Source organism: Crassostrea angulata, chromosome 6, assembly GCF_025612915.1.
Source record: "Crassostrea angulata isolate pt1a10 chromosome 6, ASM2561291v2, whole genome shotgun sequence".
In the NCBI taxonomy this organism is placed as follows: domain Eukaryota; kingdom Metazoa; phylum Mollusca; class Bivalvia; order Ostreida; family Ostreidae; genus Magallana; species Magallana angulata.
Genome location: NC_069116.1, coordinates 26,742,693 through 26,763,795, shown reverse-complemented (window position 1 = coordinate 26,763,795; position 21,103 = coordinate 26,742,693). Strand labels below are relative to the sequence as shown.

General features: G+C 34.0%; 3 protein-coding genes across 3 annotated transcripts; 1 reads left to right on the top strand and 2 right to left on the bottom strand.

The window, feature by feature from the left end:
- Positions 1-12: 12 nt before the first annotated feature.
- LOC128189068 (uncharacterized) lies at positions 13-6,804 on the bottom strand. The gene is made up of 4 exons (XM_052860497.1): positions 6,003-6,804; positions 5,655-5,790; positions 3,661-3,793; positions 13-3,059 (listed from the first exon to the last, which is right to left on the bottom strand). The coding sequence occupies exons 1-4, from the start codon at positions 6,713-6,715 to the stop codon at positions 2,974-2,976; spliced, it is 1,068 nt and encodes a 355-aa protein (XP_052716457.1). The 5' UTR covers positions 6,716-6,804; the 3' UTR covers positions 13-2,973.
- Positions 6,805-10,657: 3,853 nt separating this feature from the next.
- On the bottom strand, positions 10,658-14,469 carry LOC128188948 (uncharacterized). Its single transcript, XM_052860281.1, has 4 exons — positions 13,619-14,469; positions 12,728-12,863; positions 11,658-11,790; positions 10,658-10,805 (listed from the first exon to the last, which is right to left on the bottom strand). Exons 1-4 carry the CDS (start codon positions 14,401-14,403, stop codon positions 10,720-10,722), a joined length of 1,140 nt encoding a protein of 379 aa, XP_052716241.1. The 5' UTR covers positions 14,404-14,469; the 3' UTR covers positions 10,658-10,719.
- A 1,468-nt stretch (positions 14,470-15,937) lies between these two features.
- On the top strand, positions 15,938-20,982 carry LOC128187833 (transmembrane protein with metallophosphoesterase domain-like). The gene is made up of 5 exons (XM_052858459.1): positions 15,938-16,813; positions 16,954-17,064; positions 17,890-18,055; positions 18,973-19,112; positions 19,314-20,982. The coding sequence occupies exons 1-5, from the start codon at positions 16,138-16,140 to the stop codon at positions 19,502-19,504; spliced, it is 1,284 nt and encodes a 427-aa protein (XP_052714419.1). The 5' UTR covers positions 15,938-16,137; the 3' UTR covers positions 19,505-20,982.
- The last annotated feature ends 121 nt before the right edge of the window (positions 20,983-21,103 follow it).

Sequence of the window (21,103 nt, the reverse complement as noted above, 5' to 3'; positions counted from 1 at the left end):
TGGTGATCGAGACCAACTATAAACAGATAAGGGTACAAAATATTTTTTATTTACATGCAAATATGCATAAAACTTTATGGATATCGTACAAAACTATGTTTCAACAAAGTTTCAAGTCATAAAAACTCGCTGTAGTGTACAAAAAATAGATTTGAATTAATAAAAAAATTTGACATCAGCCATATTGCTACGGTAAATACTAGTACATGTATACAATACATATACATAATTGGAATGATATACATATTAAATGTAACACATATAGTCCAATTTAAAATGAAGGATGCAATGTGCAACGATTTCAGTCCCTTTTATTTGTTTAAATTAACTAGAAAACTGACCAGTCAGGAAGGGCCCCGCTATGACAATTAATATAGAGAAGTGAAAAAAACTTCCATCCTCTTTATATTAACAATGATGAAAAATAAATGCCGGCATAAGATGAAAAGAACTGCAATATATAGGATCTCATGATTTGTAGTTGGATATGATTTTCATCCAACAATTAAAGTGTTAAACTGAGGGGTAAAAATATAAGGGTGCAACTCATGGAATGAGAGTTTAATTTGATTACATTTAAAAAAAAAAATATGAAAATTATAAGTAACAACTGTATTTTTAAAATTTCAAGATAATTCCTGAATGTCCAAAAACTCTAAATAGTAACCTTGTATCTGCATAAAACAGGGATAACCTCATGTCTTATAAAAAAACTAAATTAAATGTGTATGTAAAAAAGATTTAAACAGGTGTTTTATAAAATGCAGGCCTTCAGTGAATGCAAATACATTGTATCACCCAGGGTTGACCTCAACTTCAAAACAAACATCAGTTGCAGACAAAGGTGTTCATTAATCTTCAAATGACAGATAGAGATAATCCTCTAAATTTTCTGCAGCAGGCAAGATAATTAATCCCAGGGGGGTTAATTGTTCTGCTCTCTCATCCTTTTCTTCTAACTTTACAATAAGATTTTTTTTTTTCAGAAATGACAGAATGGGGTTATTATCTGATTACCTGTAAAAATTAACAGCATTAAGGCAGAAAAAAATAAAATAAATAATTAAAAAATAAAATAGTGAAAAAGGATATCTTAATATATATCTTGATTTTAGAATTCAATAAAATTATCATAAATCATTGTGTACGGTATTTTAACCAAAATAAAGTATGAATATTATATTTTAAATCCATATTTCAAAGAATGTACACAATACTACACATCATTCAAAATTGACCTTAACTTCAAAACAAAGTTCATTTGCAGACACAGGCAGTGCAGTAATTAATCTCAATGTGACAGATAAAGATAAAGCTTAGGATTTTCTTCCTGTGGAAGGTTAATTAATCCCAAAGGACAAATATTGCACAGCCTTCCAAGTATACAATGGTAGCATTCTTAGCAGTTATCTCTCTTTGCCCATTCATTCTTATGCATAGTTAAGGAATCTACCCCACCATCCCAGCTCCAAACCAGAAGACATAGAGAACCATACTTAGCATCAAAATATGAATTTCTGCCTACTGAACTACCATACCAAATTTGAACTTGATTGGGCAACCATAAAAAAAGTTATTAGAAAAAAAAACAGAAAATTTGTGGACGGATGAGTGACAGACGGACAGACAGACAGAGTGATTACTATAGGGCACCCACAAGTACTTGCGGGGCCCTAATGATATTCATTCCTCAGCAATGCAAGATGCATACATATAATTATTATCAATGACATCCTTATTTTTGCATAAAATATACTGAAATAACCAGTCTTATTCATTACATACATATACCTGGTAATTATCTGTTGAGACTTTCCATATGCAATAATATTAAAAGTGAAATTATAGAAAAGTTGTAAAATACCAATACAAAACTATACATGTTAAAGTATTTTTAAAAAAATACACCCACTGATAGTTTTGTATAATTAATGTATCATTCATTTTCCCTAATTAATAATCAAAGACTCGTCAGAGAAAAATTATTTAAACTTTTAGATGGCTTCATAATTTGTATTAAAATTACAGAATATCCTGTACATGCATTATTAATAGGTGACTGTTCATTTACACCCAGTGATCAATTGTACATTTAATAACTTTTTTTGTAATAAATTACCTATAGCATAAATATGGTATGACATGTATACATATAGGATAAATTTCTTTGAGATGAATCACAAGACACTTTCCCTTGAAAATGTTTACTATCATCATTCAGTTAATTATTCCAGCGCTACCAGTATATAATAGGAACTAAATTGAATAAAATCAATACTTGTATATGGTCATTGACATTACCAGTAATTAAACAGATTATTTTTCAATCTGGTTTACATGAAGTAAAACATGTCTTCTTGTAAATACACATTGTTCAAAAAGAAAAAAATATATCTTTAATTCTAGCTTACTTTGAGGACTTGTGTATTAAGGGGGACAATTTTTCAAGATCTGGATAGTGGCTTCCCTGCTTTTTAAAATCAAAAACATAAAATGTTTTTGGAATCCCTGAGAAAATAGTTCATAATGACTAACATTCAAAAATTCTATCATTCTATAGGCATCCCACCTAGTTACCATGAGAATGGATGCATATACATTTCCCAATGTAAATGTTTTGTCTCTGGGAAGTACATTTTTTTAAAATTTAATTATAAGGCACTAAAGGATGTCCATAAGAATATGCAACCATTTCTTTTTATGATAATACATTAATATAAATAATGAAAATAACTACTATTGTAGCACTAACTGTTGCCATCAGTGGATTTCATAGCACATGTATAATATCTCAGTATCAAAAGCTGTATTTTCCTTTCGTGAAATTTGAGTCATTCATTCAGAAATACAAAACTAGAACTATAAATATATAAAAGTTTGAAACTGCAGAAAAAAACAGTTACTGGGTAAATGATATAACAGATCAACACAAAAAAATATCATCTTAATATTTTGGTAATGTTTGGAATATTATTAGTCAAATTCGGATCCAATAGTGATACTGATGTTTTCTCCGACATTTAAAGTTGAGTGGTACCACATGTTTGTATCCAGAACAACTAGAATCAGAAGAGAATTAAAGATCATTATTAAGTTATTTAATAAATCAAAATTTTTATTAAATATATCTATAGTATCACGACAGAATTTAATGTACAGTAAGAGGCATATCTTTTTGTAGGTAGATAGTTTTTCTACTTCTATGAAAAAAATGCGGAGAACATATGAAAAGTTTAACAGTCAAAAGCCAGGCTTATACACTACGGTACTTTCCATACTGCCAGTTTTTCAAACCTATACATGTAATTATTTTTTTCATTTAATAATACACATTGCTTTCAACAATGGCTCAGTAACCTAAAAGTTGCTGGTACAAGCACCACTGTGGTCATTTGATGTTGTATGTTGTGGCCTTCAACAAGGCATTTTATTTACATTGTTTCAGTCCACCCAGCTGAAATTGGTACTAGCGTACACTGGGAGTTAACCTGCGATGAACTAGTGTCCCATCATAAGAAAAGACAATGACTCTCATCCGCTTAGCACCAAAGAATCTGAGGATAAGCACCAGCTTTATGCACCTTCATGGCTCGGAGAAGGATTTACGGTAACTTAAACTTAAATCAATACTGTTTTGTGAAACTAGTATATCGTACTCACTTATTTCCCCTGGTTGAACAGTGACTGTGAATGACCTTGGGCACTGGAAGTAACACTCAGGGGGAGGCTCCAGGGTCCAGCGTTTGGTACCGGTGATCTGAGCCTGCCATGAGGGGTGATTTACATAGTCAATCTGAAAGGAGGGACCAATTTGGACTTCGTCACACTGATTACTGAAAGTTTATTCTGAGATATTCCAAGCATACTTTGGTGATAAAACAATAAATTGTCTTTTATAGAATAAATGTTGAGGTTGTATGGTGTCCAATATAAAGAGCTTCAATGATGGTATAATTATGAACATTTAACAAGTGCTTTCATTTATCTACAACATATTCATGTTTAATTCTCCTATGGGTATGGAAGTCTAGAAATAATTTTATCAACTTTTCATAAATATCTTAGGTAAGAAATTTTTATCAAAACCATATTACAGTATAACATGCTGTTGTAATTGTAGCAAAACCCAGGAACATACATTTTAAAATTTGTTATACCCTTTTAGATTGATTGAGCTATTTGTTACATTCATTATATAAAACCAGAGACATAAATAACAGAGATTGGCAACCTCTGCCATTAGTGTGTTTTGTTGTTGAAAAATGGTACGGGACCAACCTTACTTTGATAACTACATTTTAGTGAATTGAGATAATGATCTTAACGAGGCCGGGTCTAATTTGTTCTGCCCTAGATTTTTGGATGAAACTTTTTACATGAATTTCTACTGATATAATTATTATTTTAAGATTAAAAAATAAGACATTTACCACACCGTTTGTTTAGGGGGTCATCTCAAAGTTTGTTAATCTTTAACATAGGACCCTATGGGATTTTGCTTGAAATGTATCAATTTTGCATATTTTTTACATTTTTTCAAAACTTTTGCCCTAGGGATTTCTTTTTCTGTTCTACATATTAAAGTTATTGCTAAAAGGCATCAAATGGTCAAATAAAAAAAACCTTTTACCTCCTGGTTTGTTCCAGGGGTCTTATCAAAGTTAATTTTTGTATGCCCAATTTCCCAGATTCGTCAGATAATGGCTATTTTTTAATTGACAAAGGCGGAAAAGGTGATCTATGTAGTATTATTAAAACATTCAGACATATTTAAGTAATAAAAAATATATAACATCACACATGAGAGGTCATTACTATAAAATACATGGTAACTGTCTTGATATTTATGAATTAAGCTATATTTAGGCGGGTTGAGAAAACGTGACAGAGGGCTAGGCTTGCTGAACCCTCTTCACATTTTCGATCCGAGCCCAAATATAGCTTATACTTCGAGACATTTATGTTTATTCCACAATATAACATTATTTTTACGCATCAAACGAGATATTTTAAACAATTTTCGCTGAATATCTGCAGTTGAAACTATCACGCCATTGCATCAACCAAGCAAAAAGATGACGTCACAATACAAATGAAACGCTGCGCGAAAGCGTGCGTACTCGTTCTGTACTCGGCCTCGTTAAATCAAAAATATATTGTTTTAATGAAAAGTGTGCATAGGTTTTAGACATTTTTGAAACAAAAAATTGAAAAATAAGACTAATTTATAGAAAATGTATTGGACAGCTATAAAACATCGGCGAAATCTCGGATGACGGGTAACCAACTGCCTCCTAAAACTCCTCTTTTAATATTGTTTATATGACATAAACTCATGAAAATATAATATTTTGAATGTTTTGGTAATAGGTTTTAGCTGTTTATATTTCAATACAATCGTTTATTAGAAAGATATACTGATTTAAACTGGGAACACTTTACAATAGGGACTGCGGGATTTCGGGAGATTTTGATCAGCTGCCAATCTCTGTTATTTATGTTTCTGATAAAACTTTATATAACATTTTAGGACAAAAGGAAACCTGAGGAATGAAAGTTGCTTTTCTTCAAGCACATAAATTATTAATTTATTCAAAGCTTGTTTACTGAAACCATGTTTTTTACAATAACAACATGTACTATGTTTGACATACATGCAAGGAGGCCCCATATCCTGGACTGCCCATGAAGATCCAGTCAGTTTTGCTGGACTCGGATTGTTGGGGGAGGAAGTAGGGACGACTGTAATGTTGCCTGAGGGTATTAGCTGCTGAAAGGTCACAATTACTCCTAAAAAAAATTCAATAAAATCAAGTTGAAGCACATGAGTAAAGTACACAATTCTTTTCCAGGGTCTAAAAATATACATGTATGCAGTGTCATTTAACATTTTCCAAGTAAGGTTAACCTAAACAATGAATATACATGTATGATGTACATTACAGATTGTGAGTATATTGTGTAGTTTGTCAAAGTAAGCAAGTATCAAACAGCTGAATTACCATCCTATGTACCAAGGTGATGATTTATCTTTCATGTATGCTCTGTCATCACTCATCTCAAACACCTCCTCTAAGTTTTTAAACTTGGATTTGTATGGGAAAAACTGACAGTGTTCCTCTACATTTCTTAACGCAGTGCTATTCTTGCTGTAAACTGTCTTCAAAAACTGGTAGGAAAAGTGTTGTGATGCTGTCCAGTTTTTGGTTCCATCCTTCACCACAACTGGCCTACCACTGTATGCATACAACTTCTCAAACTGTTCAGGAGAGATGTTTTCAACCCTTTTAACGGATTTCACATTACGACAGAAATCACACGACTTTACAGGGGGTCGAGACAGCTCCTGCACAAAGTCAAATATTTCGACAGCACACCGGTGACTTTTAGAATCGACTCCTTTTGCGTCCATCCAGAATTTAAAAAGTGAGTCATTTTCAATAGGCCACTCAGACAAATAGACAATGATGAGTGTAATACACAAAAATGACAAGGCTCCAAAATATTTCAAGACGTAATCTGGAATTTCAAAAATGTCGGTGTCTTCTCTCAGTTCTACAACAGCCCTGATTTTCTCAAAATCAGGCGGTTTGAGTCCATGATTAATTGCGCTGTCATATAAATAATGGAAGTGAGAGTGAATCCTTTGCCGTAGCGCCCTTGCCTCTGGGCTGTTCTGTTCTTTTCTATCCCGTGAATGCATATTTTGTTTCATTTTAAGAAAACCAGTCTCTTGTTTTGATGTTTACATTTTTTCATCCCTGTTAAAACGAAAGTAAGAGGACCGCTTAGGTCAACTTAAGATGATTGGTAACTCGTACGTTTAATAAATCATACAAGGTCTAGGGACATCTCTCATTTTAACGACAGGGCATTTATCTGTTTGGCAATTGCTTTCAAACGATTTTTTATTTTGATATCTTAATAATTCACTCTACAACCATGGCAAATGTTCCAGAAATTGTTAAATTTAGGGTTTTGCAATATGATGAACGAGATAGTCATGATAGTTGAGAAGATTTACATGACTACAGTGTACTTCTATGAAAATCAAAGTACATTAATTTATGTACTCCTGTATACATACATTATGTACATTCGTGATGGAAAATGTTGAAAGAAAAAAATGTGGAAGAAAAAAAAAATGAAATTTAAAAAAATGAATGCAACTCCAATTTGTCAGGGTGCCGTTTTGTTTTGATTGTTAGTTTGTTCGTATTTGTGTTAGTTTTGTTTGTTTGTTTATTTTTTTTTTGGGGGGGGGGGGTGGATTGGTTGGTGGATTTTTTTGAAGTTTCAATTATTTCTTTGGATTAGAAATTGTAGATAATATATGAACATATGTATGGCACGCCAAATTCACAAAAATGAGCTAAACATAGTTTCACATTTGATAAATTAGGTTTATCGACTGTTAACTATACTTTACGAACCTCAAACTGTAGTTAACGATTTGTTAAACTATATTTAACGGTTGTATACTATAGTAAACGAATGAGAATCTAAGTTTATCTGTCTGCAAATAACGTTAACGATAGATTTTGCTGATAAATACACCGTAGATTCACATCTGTAAACTATAATTTACATTCGTTAACTATAGTTAAGAGTTGTTAATCATAGTTTCACACTCGTGAAACTATTTTTATCAGATAAACTATGTTTTGCAATCGCAAATGGTTGTTTTCAGTGTTAATGATAATAGTTTTACATTTCTGAAACATAGATGAGCGCGTTAACTATGGTTTACAGATATGAAATATAGATTAACGGCGTTAAATAAAGTTTCACAGATGATAAACCAGGTTTATTGACTGTTAACAATAGTTTACGGACGCTAAACTATAGTTAGCAATAGTTTATTGTTAACTATAGTTTACGAACCGTAAACTATCGTTAACGATTCGTTAACTTTAATTATCGATCCGTTAACTATAGTTTTCATCTGCAAAACCATATCTAACGGCTGTGAACTATAGTTAACGAATGCTAATCTAAGTTTATCTATCTGCAAATAACGTTAACAATAGATTTTGCTGATAAATATAGATGCACATCTGTAAACTATAATTTACATTCGTTAACTATGGTTAAGTGTTGTTAATCATAGTTTTACACTCGTGAAACTATATTTATCAGATAAACTATGTTTTGCAATCGCAAATGGTTGTTTTCAGTGTTAATTATAGTTTTACACTTAATTCTGAAACATAGATGATCGCGTTAACTATATGGTTTACAGATGTAAAATATAGATTATTGTCGTTAACTACAGTTTTCTGTCCGTAAACTATAGTTTACAACTGTTAAACCTAGTTTATCGACTGTGAAACTATGATTAGCTCATTTTGTGAATTTGGCGTGCCATACATATGGTACTTTTGGACAATATGATATATGATTTCGTTAACAATTATATCAAACTGTGAATTGATAAAATACCCTGCTCGATATTCTCATCAACGTTATAGCCTACGTCGACAATTTTTAATAATACTATTAATAAATTCAAATCAAACTGAGTAAACGTTCATAACACTGACTAACCCCCCCCCCCCCCCCACTAAAAAAAAAAAACAAAACAAAAAACTCTTGAATTTGGAGTATTTAGAATCACGTATGTATATATGTAAATGTTTAACTATAGTTGAGGCTGGATTGTTTTGAATTTTGGTATGTTTCTTAAAATAGTCTTCTTTTTTTTTTAAACATACGCCTCCCCCTTTCCGCTATCCATAGATATACCCTAAATATCTATGGCATGCCAAATTCATTAAAAAAATGAGCTTAACTTGTTTCACAATCGATAAAGTAGCCAGGTTTATCAGTTATAAACTGCACTTTACGGACATTAAACTATAGTTAACGACATTTACATGTATGTATATTTCACAACTGTGAATCATTGCGGTAATTAACGCGGCGATCATCTACATGTATGTTTCAGAAGCTAGTATACAATTATTTAATGCTTGAGCAGTCAATAGACCAGAATATTTTTCCCGAGGTGCAGGGAACAGCTCAGTATGATCTATTGCCCGAGGCCAACGGCCGAGGGCAATAGATCATACTGAGCTGTTCCCTGCACCTAGGGAAAAAATTCTGGTCTATTGACTGTTCAAGCATTAAATAATTGTTTTATTACCTAATTCCATTTTTAGTTTTCGGGGTTTACAATTTGCATATTGTAGATGGTTTTCGTGCCATTATGCAATATACTAAGATTTTTTTTTTCATCTTTTACATGCACAAAACCTGTTGCATGCATTACAACATCTCAATTTAATATTAGTTTACACAAAAAAGGGGGAGTCTTCAACCCATTAGATTTTAAATATTACCGTATATGAGGCTTTAAAACTGTTGATTATTTGATACTCCATTTTGATAACATTGAATTTGTTTTCAACAAGTACTAAAAACAGCTTCCATGCAAAGAAATATACATTCCCTGAGAACTATCGAAAGGATGTAACATTAACATACCCGAGTTCTGAAATACGTTGCCGGTCCAATAGATCGCAGTCTATTGACTGGCGGTCCAATAGATCGAAGTCTATTGACCGGCAGTTCAAAATAGACGCAAATATTTAATTTGTAATAAAACAACAAAATCCCTTTGATTAGGTAATAATGTAAACTATTATTAACTCTGAAAACACAATCCCTTTTGATTGCAAAACATAGTTTATCAGATAAATATAGTTTCACGGTTTTTGAAACTACGGAAGTGAATTTATATTTATCAGCAAAATCCATTGTTGACGTTTAATTACAGAAAAATAGTTTACAACCATCTAATCTGATTTTACAGATAAACTATATCTAGTGTACTGTTCGTAAACTGTAGTTTACAAGCGATAAACCTACCTTATCAACTGTGAAATTATGTGTAGCTCAATTTTGTGATTTTAGCGAGCCATAAATACATGTATCGAGGGATTTTAGAGTCAGAATTGTGTCTTCTCTGTCTTGGCAAAAAATTACATCGAGCCAATTCTGGATACATGTAAAACAATTTACATTGTACATATTTTTGCTAGCCATGACTTCATCTATATGCAATGCTTTATGATTATAGTTGATTGCATGAATTCGAAAATACTGACTTGGTCTAGTGCAAAATTCAATTTGTCCGACAAGTCAGTCATGCATTTAAGGGGGGGGGGGGGGGGGGGTGGAGTGGATATTCCATGATGTGGGTGCCATTTTAAATTACACTCTAATGTTTTTTGAATATTGATCGAATTTTATTCACATTATACAATGTTTTTAAAAGTTGAAGAGGTTTTTTTTAAATATTTCATCTGAAATACAATAATATTTCTTCCTCAAAGTTGCATATTTATCTAAAATTCCTTAATCATAAAAATAGCATTTAAAAATGGTTAAATTTCAGTCGGTAACCCCAGAAACTATTGAACCTTTGGGATCAACAGTTTAACCCAGCCGCAATTTGTCAGCCCCAGGGAAGCACTTCAATATATAGATTTTCAAAAAGCTGATTAATTTTATGTTAAATAGATCCTTAAGGCATTTCTATGTGTTGTATTCTTGCATTCATTTTTTTTATTATCAGAAATGCGTTTGAACTGTCTGTTTCACGAGCAATCCCATACCAACCGCTGTGTAGATCAATCAAACAAAAGGATTCGGATCTGTTTTAACTGTTTTATTCGTTTATGTGAGGTTTATACATGTAGTACTATATGGTAATTTCTAGTCATACTCCGATCCAATTGTAATACTGATGTCTGTCCCCACATTGAGGGTGGAGTGGTACCACCGATTGGTATCCAAGACAACTGGAAATAAAAAAAAACCAATATTTGATAAACATACTATTTATTAGTAAAAATTAACACATCAATTGGGTCCTCTCATGGGCGTTTGAAGCAAGAGCGCATGAATATGTTGGGATGAAAAAAAGGTTTGGAAGAGAAAAACCAATTTGCACTTTTTACATAAAAGAAAAAATATATTTACAAGATGTAGTTGCATAAATATGTCTTTAAATTTCATTTTACACATATAATGAAGGTTGTAGCTAGCTCTCTCTCTCTCTCTCTCTCTCTCTCTCTCTCTCTCTCTCTCTCTCTCTCTCTCTCTCTCTCTCTCTCTCTCTCTCCTTTAATTATCTGCACCACTGATCACACGAAATTACAACTCAGTCACACACAGATATTTGTTTGAAGCACCGACAAGAAATTAAACTTTTCCCAAATCCAGTCTTCTGCAGAATTAGCCTACGATCCAAATATAGTTCTTTATTGCCAATTTCATTTACCAGTTCTCTCAGCTAGTTATAATTTCATTATAGCGTTGACCCAAATGTATCTCAATTAAGAGATTTGATTTCGATCAGAATTTCCATCAGAAGACATAAAAAAATCTTATAAACTAAGCAGACTTGACCCTTATTTTAAAATTTCACACATTTGCGATTTTTTTTTCTCGGGGGGGGGGGGGGGGGGGGGGAGGGTGGTGTTGCGATTTCTATTATTAACAACTGATTATCGGAAAAAGATGTTAATTTGAACCCAGTGAACCCAATATCCATCTTATATAAAAAATTGAACTAAAATTTTGACAATTTTTTTTTTTGGGGGGGGGGGGGGGGGATGGTTAGCATTTTTATCCTGGGTCTAAGAACTCACTGATTTCCCCTGGCTTGACGACCACTTGGACAGTCTTGGGACATTGGAAGTAACACTCTGGGGGAGGCTCCAGGGTCCAGAGCTTGGTGCCGGTAATCTGGGCCTGCCACGAGGGATGCTCCACCGCGTCTATCTGTATAATGGAACATATTTTAACGAAAGGATCTCTCTCTCTCTCTCTCTCTCTCTCTCTCTCTCTCTCTCTCTCTCTCTCTCTCTCTGGCAGACTGAGGGGATTAAAGGTTTGCGTATATTGGTTAAGTGAAGGATAATTATTATTCTATTATTGAATATAAATTACTGAATATTGTGATTTATACTTATGGGTCAATTATCAAAAAATTAGAAAGTTAACATATGTTGCGTATTTACAAATGCCTGTATAAAACAATATCTACTGAGTGACAGCTGTGGGGTTTTTTTTTATTGCTACAGTATAGCCACCAAAAAGGCCCCGTTCAGTCTCGATCACAAAAAGTCAACACGATATGCCAGTCCTCATATTAGTCACACATGTTAATGCCTCAGACGAGTACAACGGTTGTAGCTCTAGTACCAGGTATATCGTTTGATATACCTAAAATTTATACGTTTTGATATGCATGTATTATCCATTCTTTTTTTTTTTTTTTACGATAATTGAAAGCAATATTTACGCTGCGAGTTTAATGTTGGGAATTAGTCGTTTTAATTAACTTCATTGTGTCTTAATTTTTTTTTTTGTTAATTCTGTTCTCCATATGCATGTATAGAATTTGGGGAAACTGTTAATAGACTCTAATTGATGCAAAATTACATAATTGTCCACCTTGTATGAAGGTTTATTTAGTATATATAAACTAGGTAGTACAGAGATATTTCGTCTTAAGAAATTCAACGCTTTGCATTATTTATACATGGGTACATAACAAAGGGAAAATTATGCAAAATGACAGAAATCAATGTTAAGACCTGATAGTAAAAGTAAAATTCTTTAAATAGTAGCTTATTTTTCATTAAGTTGGCACATTATATTTACTTTGCTATGATATTTTTTCATTTGTACATAAATTGAGTGAAGATGCACGTACATGCATGTGGGCTCCATACCCGGGACTGCCCATGAAGATCCAGTCCGTCTTGCTGGACTCGGCGACAGGGGGGAGAAAGTAAGGTCGCTTATAGTGAGTCCTCAGGGTATTGGCTGCCGATAGGTCGCAGTTACTCCTGTGCATGATATATAAATAATGATACCCTTGGAAAATAATCAGTAACAGTTACCTCGCACACGCTTTATGACGTCAGTGCGAGAATGCGAGACTGGTCGTGATGGGGGTATATGTAATTCGCAATTTCTTCCGTGTGTTTAGATAAAGAAAAAAGAAAAGAAAGACAAATGCCTTCAGATTATGGTCATGTTGTATGTTTTGCATTTAATGCCACTCGGTAAATTTATAATTTAAAACATGACATTAGGACTGTCGCAGTTCCTTCTTTTAGAGTCTAAATGAAAAGTAACTTTTACATCTGAGTTAATGATAAGCAATAGTTACATGTGTGTAGAGACAACAAAGTAAAGATACGAACATTGTCGACACGATAGGTCGTAGGTCTCAGTAACCTGATCCTAACAGGTCTCAGTAACCTGATCGTAACAGGCCTCAGTAACCTGATCCCAACAGATAGAATTACGGCGACTGCATGTAGTCGACAGAATTGTTAAAGAAAAAACCCCAGATCAAATCTAATAACAAATGCTTTTTGAGTATTTTTCATAACAAGATAAAAGAGAATTGAAGCTTAAATATTACGACAAAGTCGACTATTTGAGTTGAAATCAAATGGTAGATGCGTTTACAGGTACAAATTACTGAACAATTGCAGTAGCCCTTGAGAAAGCTTTAAAAGCTAACGATCTGAATCGCCATAAAAGAAAATGAAAACAATAATGGACCTTTACATACAAAGTATATCTTTTTTACCATCCAATATACCAAGGTGGCGATCCATCCTTCATCAGAGCTCTGTCTGTATCCATGTCGAACACCTCCTCCAAACTGGAGAAGTTCGTTTTATACGGGAAAAACTGGCAATTTTCCTCCACATTCTGCAAAGCAGGACTTCCTTTTGAATACAACGTTTTGAAGAATTCATAAGAGAAAACTTTGGACGCTGTCCAATTTCTTGTACCGTCTGTGATCACGACCGGCACAGAAGAGTAAGCGTAAACTTTTTCAAAATGTTCCGGGCTCACGTGTTCTAACTTTTCAACCAATGTAACGTTGCGGCAAAAGTCACATGACGTAGGGGGTCTGAACACTTCGGCCACGTAATCGACGGCGTCAACGGCACAGACTTCTACGCGCTCAGACCCCGCTTCACTGCCAGAAAATAAGAACCACAGTCTGACCAAGGTCGTATTTTGAACAGGCCACTGGAAGACGAAAATTGCAATAACTGATGACGTAACCAAAAGAAGCAAGATGAAGAATTTCAAGCAAACACTCCTAAGTTTTGAGACCCATCCATATTTCTCTGTTTTAACTGCTTCTTTTATCTCCTTAATGGCATTGATTTTATTAAAATCTTCTTCCGAAACTCCCATTTCCATGGCTTTCTTGTAGAGTCGTTTAAATCGCACTTTAGGGTCTTCCTCTTTGCTGCTGTTCTTGGAGGTTGCCTCGACACCATTTTCTTTGATTTCGCTCATATCGTTATGACAAACGGACCCTTGTTGGCGACGAGTGAGAAGTGTTACTGAATTCATGCGACAGTAACGGAGAACAGCGGCAGTATGACTGCGTGTGTATCAGCAGCTTCATCTTAGTCGGGTTTGTTTTACATCACCTGTACACAGCACGGAGACAAATCAATAGAACACCGCACGGCCAGCGCTCGCGCAAGGTAAAAGAGGACTTTGAGGCAATTAATAAACTATCATATTATTCCATGCCATAATTCTTGTTTTAATCCAATTGTAATCATATTGGGTTGTAGAACGTACGTCTTACATATTACATAGATTGTTTAAAAATCAAAGATTTCTCTTATTATTGATGTAGCATGTTTAGATTAAAGGGATCGACGTTGATACTTCATAAAAAAAAGAGTTAATAAATTCGCGAGGAATTCAATTCAACCAGAATTGGATATAATTGGGTAGATATTAATTGATACAAGAAAGCGGGCACTGAATTTATAAAATATGCCTGTGTACTACACGAAATGAGGCTTTTCTCTTAAAAGTTTGTACCGAGAGTAGCAAAAAAAAAAAAGAAGTTTGACTATATCCATGACACAGGCATGCACTTGTTTTTGCGATGAATCAAGCCACGCCGAATCAGTCAGTTTCAAGAAGGTAAGTGTATTTTAATTTACACAGTTACATGCAAGGTATTGGTGACTATCTATACGGTTCTGTAACATTAGCTACCATCTACTACAAGACACACTAAATACTGAAACTCCCCTGTGTATCACGTCCATACTTTAATGTTATATTGTACATTAATCATTTTACACTGTAATTTATTGCATCAGCAAGATTGTAAATGTATAATAATTATTCCCGCCCCCCCCCCCCAAAAAAAAATCTCCCGGGGGGGGGGGGGCACAGTAGCTAATTTCACTACGGGACTGGAAGGTTCGATGGGATTATTGTGCTGCTTGCGAGGGGTAGGGGGAGCAACACCTATTTCCGACAGAGTTACTACGTTCGAATACCCCCCCCCCCAGCCCGCTCAAGATCCAGACGACTATGATATATGGTTGAGAAAAATCCTGTATAAGCATGATAAGTGTATTCAATGTACGTCAGACACGTAGTACCCCCCCTCCCCCCCCCCCCCCCCCCCCCCACACACACACTTTTTGTCGCAGCAAAGATTTATCTTAAATTTACATTTTAAAAAGTGAAATATCAAGGAGTTCCCCCCACCTATTTGAGACCAAATGAAAAATTGAAGTAAAAATAAGAAAATCACGGGAAAGTTGAGGTTAAATAGGTTACCCCCCCCCCCCCCCAAAAAAAAAACAAACAACAAACAAACAAACCAAAAAAACGATGCTATGTGCCTGTACGTTACATGAAAACACGAATTTGGAGACCTCTCTGTAATCTTAATTAAATTTTCATAATAAGGTGTCATTACTATAAAGTAGAGCTTTCAAACTTCAGTTTTAATGTGAAAAACAGGATGTGTTATCCGACACGACAAGTGTAAAAGTTACCTAGATTAAAACCTACGAGCCCGCTTATGCAATATATGCACAAAGTCTACTTTCTTTTTATCCAATTGTTGACTTTACTTATATGTGGCATTTCTTTAGATGCATTGAACATCATTTTAGGAAAATACAATTTGCAAAATATAAACAAAAATCTTTTCAAGTGACAAATCAGATGTACATGTCATTCGGTATTTATTGTTCTGCACGCTGATTTCGAATTTGAGTGATCACAACGCTGGTATTTTCCGAACACGACAGATGGACATTGACCATGTCGATTATGGAGTCAGTTCGATCAAAGTTCTCCTACATTATAGGAGGAATCTGTGTTATTATTGGCATTGTAATGGCTGAGACATTGATTCTTTCGCTAGATTTCCAAACAAGGGGGCGTATATTGAGGGCCCAGTTTGTGTTTTTTCTACAGTTAGCCTTGGTGGGCGGGGATTACTTAGTATGGCGGTCCTTGGCTTTGTTTTTCGATGGTTCTCCGAACACTCGTTTACCCAAACTATGGAGACTTCTGCTATTTTTCTACATGTGTCTTGTTCATTTGAGTTATTTGTGCAATGTTTTGTTCGTTAGGACAGAACCGATTCTATTTTCCATTGTATGTTATTTATGCCTAGCTGTTCATTTTCAATTTGTGTTTATTATCATTGTATTCAAAATATATGAAGCACTTTATAAGACTGTCAAAGGCAGATCATTCCATGGCAAAAGAATGTACTTCATAGCATTTGTGTGTACCATTCTCATAACTGCACTTGGCTTTATCAATTCTCAAAAGCCCCCTGTGATAAAATATGTATTTGTTCCAATTAAAAATCTACCACAAAAACTAGATGGCTTTCACATTGCAATGCTGTCTGATATTCATCTGGGGGTAACTGTTGGGAAGTCCAAACTTGATAGAATTGTCGCCATGGTCAACAGCTTAAATCCAGGTAAATTTTTGTATACATACATAAAATATATAATATTAATCTTTATACATGTAGATAATTGAAAACTTGAATCTATGTATTAAAAGCCTAAGTATTGTACAGTTCATGTAATACATGTGGCTAAATGATTTTGGTTACAGATGCTGTGGTCATTGTTGGAGATTTAGTAGATGGCCCAGTCAAACAGTTAGAGGAATCCTCCAGAAGTCTCACCAACATCGTGTCTAGATATGGGACATATTATGTAACAGGTTGGTTCATCAGTGCCTAGTCTGAGATGAGACTGAGTTTCATATATATCGTTTGTCAGCTCAAGAGAGAGAGAGAGAGAGAGTTGTTGGGTGTTACATTACATATATGTACATGTATTTTTGTTTTCCCTTGGACTGAAATGTCACACTTTCATCGGTTTAGACATAGCACGTGATTGCCTCATATAACTCTATATTTGTTCGGTGAGAAATAATATGAGGCAATATGGCCTTCATTGGCCGACGGTTCCCTTACTCATTTCGACATTTCATAGTATTTAATACATAAACCGCATGCTGTAAGTTCTGCAAGTATTTTAAGTAGTTGCCCTTTGAAATTCTTTAAAATAAGAGCAGTTGCCCTTAGAATATTGATGTCACATTGTTTTGTCTGGAGCAGAACAAAATGGCAGCGTCGAAATTTGCTCAAATCTTTGCAGAGGAAAGGGAGAAAACTTTTAAAATTGAATAGCAACAAAACATTGTAAGTGAACATAGGTGAAGCAAAGATTTTTAGAGAGTATTTGAAAGGTGAGATTGAAAATTTTGAAGAGTTTAAATGAGTTAAATTGGACGAGGTGTTAGGCATCTTGTACCGGTACATGGCTTCACTATTTGTGAATAAATATGTCGCTTGATAGTCCTCGGGAAAACAAAACACTTATTAGGTTAGTTACTGACTCACTACAGAAATATATTGGGTTGATCAATCTCATAGATGGCTTCGCCTCGCCATCTATGAGATTGATCAACCCAATATATTTCCGTAGTGAGTCAGTAACCAACCTAATAAGTAATAGTAGTTGTATGTATATTTTACCCAAGGTAACCATGAGTATTACACAATGGATGCAGATAACTGGTTGACACATCTGGACTCTGTAGGAATCAATGTCCTACACAATGGTAATAGACAGATTCCTTTAGAGGGCAATCCGAAGGAGCAGTTGTGTATGGCAGGAGTAGATGACCTTGAAGCTGATAGAATAATGTAAGCTTTACGTCAATGTATTAACCTCTATGTCATACATGTTCTCTCATTTGAACATGCATTAGCTGCAGAACTGTAGCTCTATGGAAAATTAGCATTGACAAAACTTAGACCTACAGTTCTAAGCATGCAAATAAACTTGCTAACACAGTACAGCAAAAGTTCCTTTTGGACATCTTACAGTATGTTGATATGGTATAGCCCTTGGTTTGCTAATACTTATCAGTTATCACTAGGGTCAGATTGGTTTGACAAAAAAGAAAAATGTTCCTCTATATAAGAGCTTTAATTGTACTCTTAAAATGTTAAGAAGTACAGTAAATTTTAAATGTAGATTTTGCAGTATCAAGTACAGACTCAGCGTGCATCAGTAAAATGAGGACTGAAATTATACCTGTAATGCTGACGTCAAAGTAATCTGAGCACCTGTTAATCGTTAACTCAAAATCATATTATTGACTGAAAAAATATCAGAAGTCAGTTTTGTTGAGAGATTTGCACTGCTGACTCAGCTAAGGCAACCTTAGGCACTTGTTTTATATATACATGTATAGATAAATAAGTTTCCTATACTAGTGTATAATTATTTTAAGTTTGGGAAGTTCTATACCAGTCCTATTAAAAGGAATGTTTAATGAAAACTTTCTGTAAAGGAAACAGTTTAAATATCAAGATATGACTCAAGGGTACAGACCTTTTATTACACAACCATCTGCACACGTCATTTACCAAATGATGGAATAACATGCTTTGTGGAGTACAATCATTGTCAATTTCTTGTATTAGCTACTGTGGGTCATGGGTCACATTGCTCACCTACAATCATTTGTTTAATCGTCCGTTAGGAATTTAAAGTAACTGTACATATTATCATTAAATGGTGAAGAAAGGAGATTCATTCTAAATTTTATCTCAAGGTATGATGACCATGGCTTCAAACTGGAGGAAGCATTAAGGGGATGTCATTCAGAACAACCCATTATTCTCCTAGCCCATCAGCCAAAAGCTGCCAAGAAAGCTCTACAGACCAGCCGCCATATAGATTTAGTTCTCTCAGGTAAACTACCGTAATTTGCACGTAAATTTCATTGCATGAACTGATGATGATGTATGATATATTTATTTTAAAAATTTCAATCAGGAAATGATGTCTTATGGTATTCTCGCATATGTTTTTCTATTTTATATCTTTTGGATTTATTAAAATTTAAAGAATTTGCTATTCTGATCATAAACAATTATAATTTTTTTTCTTTAGGTCACACACATGGTGGACAGTTTCCCCCTGTAGTTTTCGGAGCCTATCTTTTCAACCCATTTTATGCGGGTTTATATCCCTATGGTGACAACAGCCATGTTTATGTTTCCATGGGAACTGTATACTGGGGATTCCCAGTTCGTATTATGACAATGCAGGAAATTACATCAATAACACTGCACACTGTGTAAACAAACAGAATTCATATCATTTATTATTGATCTCAGTATTAATTAATTCTCCTTTTTAAAAGGTTTTCTGAAAAAATTATTTTTACATTAATGAAGTTGCAATTGCATTTCGTACAATGCATCTTCATACATTTTTACAATTCATAAACCAAAAATATGTAATACTAGGAATTTCAATGAGTACTCGACTATCGCTCGGTCATGCCAATCATCGACTAAAATTTTCTTAGTCAAATACTTGTAATAAAGTGAAGAAAAAAAAATTAAAACAATTTGTTTCTTAGTAGGGTAGTTTTTGGGCTTTAAATAAAAACAGTTTTCTTTTTTGGCATCTTTGATCATGTTACACTCTGTTTCATCACAGGAGTCGGCGATTTTATCAATTTCTGGAAAATAAATGAGAAACAGGCACAAATCCTACCAGTGAGCTTCGTGAGCGTAGCGAGCGCTCGCGAAGCTCACTGGTAGGATTTTGCTTGTTTCTCATTTATTTACAACAAATTGATAAAATCGCCGACTCCTGTGGTTTCATATATCGAACAGGTGGCCCAGGTATATTTTTAAGTGAACATAGAAGCTTCTAACTAGTAGCCAACTCTGATATTGATTTTTTTGTGTTAAAATTGTATTTACTATTATGCACCTCTTCATCATCATTCATTCTAGGATTTGGTAAAAATTGTAATATATGTATATTTTTGAAAGTTTTTTCAAAAGTTTATCGACGCTCAGTGATATATCGAAATGTTTCTCCACAAAACAAGGTTAATAGTAAACATTTAGGCATCATGCCTAGAGTATGTCATGTAAAGTATAACGTTTTTGATTGGTTACCATAATGTTGTTATGACAAAACCAGACTATCAGAAATATGATTTGTTCTTTTTTTTCAAAATTTAAATATATGAATTTGATACATATAAATATGATGCAGCAATCAGTTTGATAAAAAAAAAGAATTCTGCTGGTTTTTTAATCACAATGGTTTTTGGAAATGAATGCTCATTTGATCATGGATTTGAATAATTAAAATCTGACCCTCAATGCTTAAAATGTCAACAGGAGGATTATAAATATTATCCTTGATGTACCAGATAAAATTATATTCTACCTCATGCTAATTTATAAGGAAATCATTGGTTAACAGTAGTCATGGAGACCATGTATAATCCATACACCATTAGTACAAGAGATACCTCCCCTTGAGCATTATGACACTATTTTAAGAGTATTAGGACATCAAATTTTGCACCCAACTTGAAACTTGCAACACTGTTATGAAATGTTTTCTTTTCATTATTTTGTAATTTACACAAAGGCAGTCTGTAAGTTATATTTGTCACATGGTAAGTAGTTGACCTAATATGGTTTATAAGTGGTCAGTAAATTCCATATGGGGTGAGAGCGGAGCGCCACTCTCTCTCATATAGTATTTACAGACCACATATAAACTATTTGAGGCAAACTACACACCATGACCCTAAGCATTGAGATTATAATCAGATTGATTATAATTTATTTATACACTGTTACCTATCAAGTCAAACAATAATTTTGGTTTTGTGTTGCCTTTGTTTTGATGTTAACATGTTAATGAAT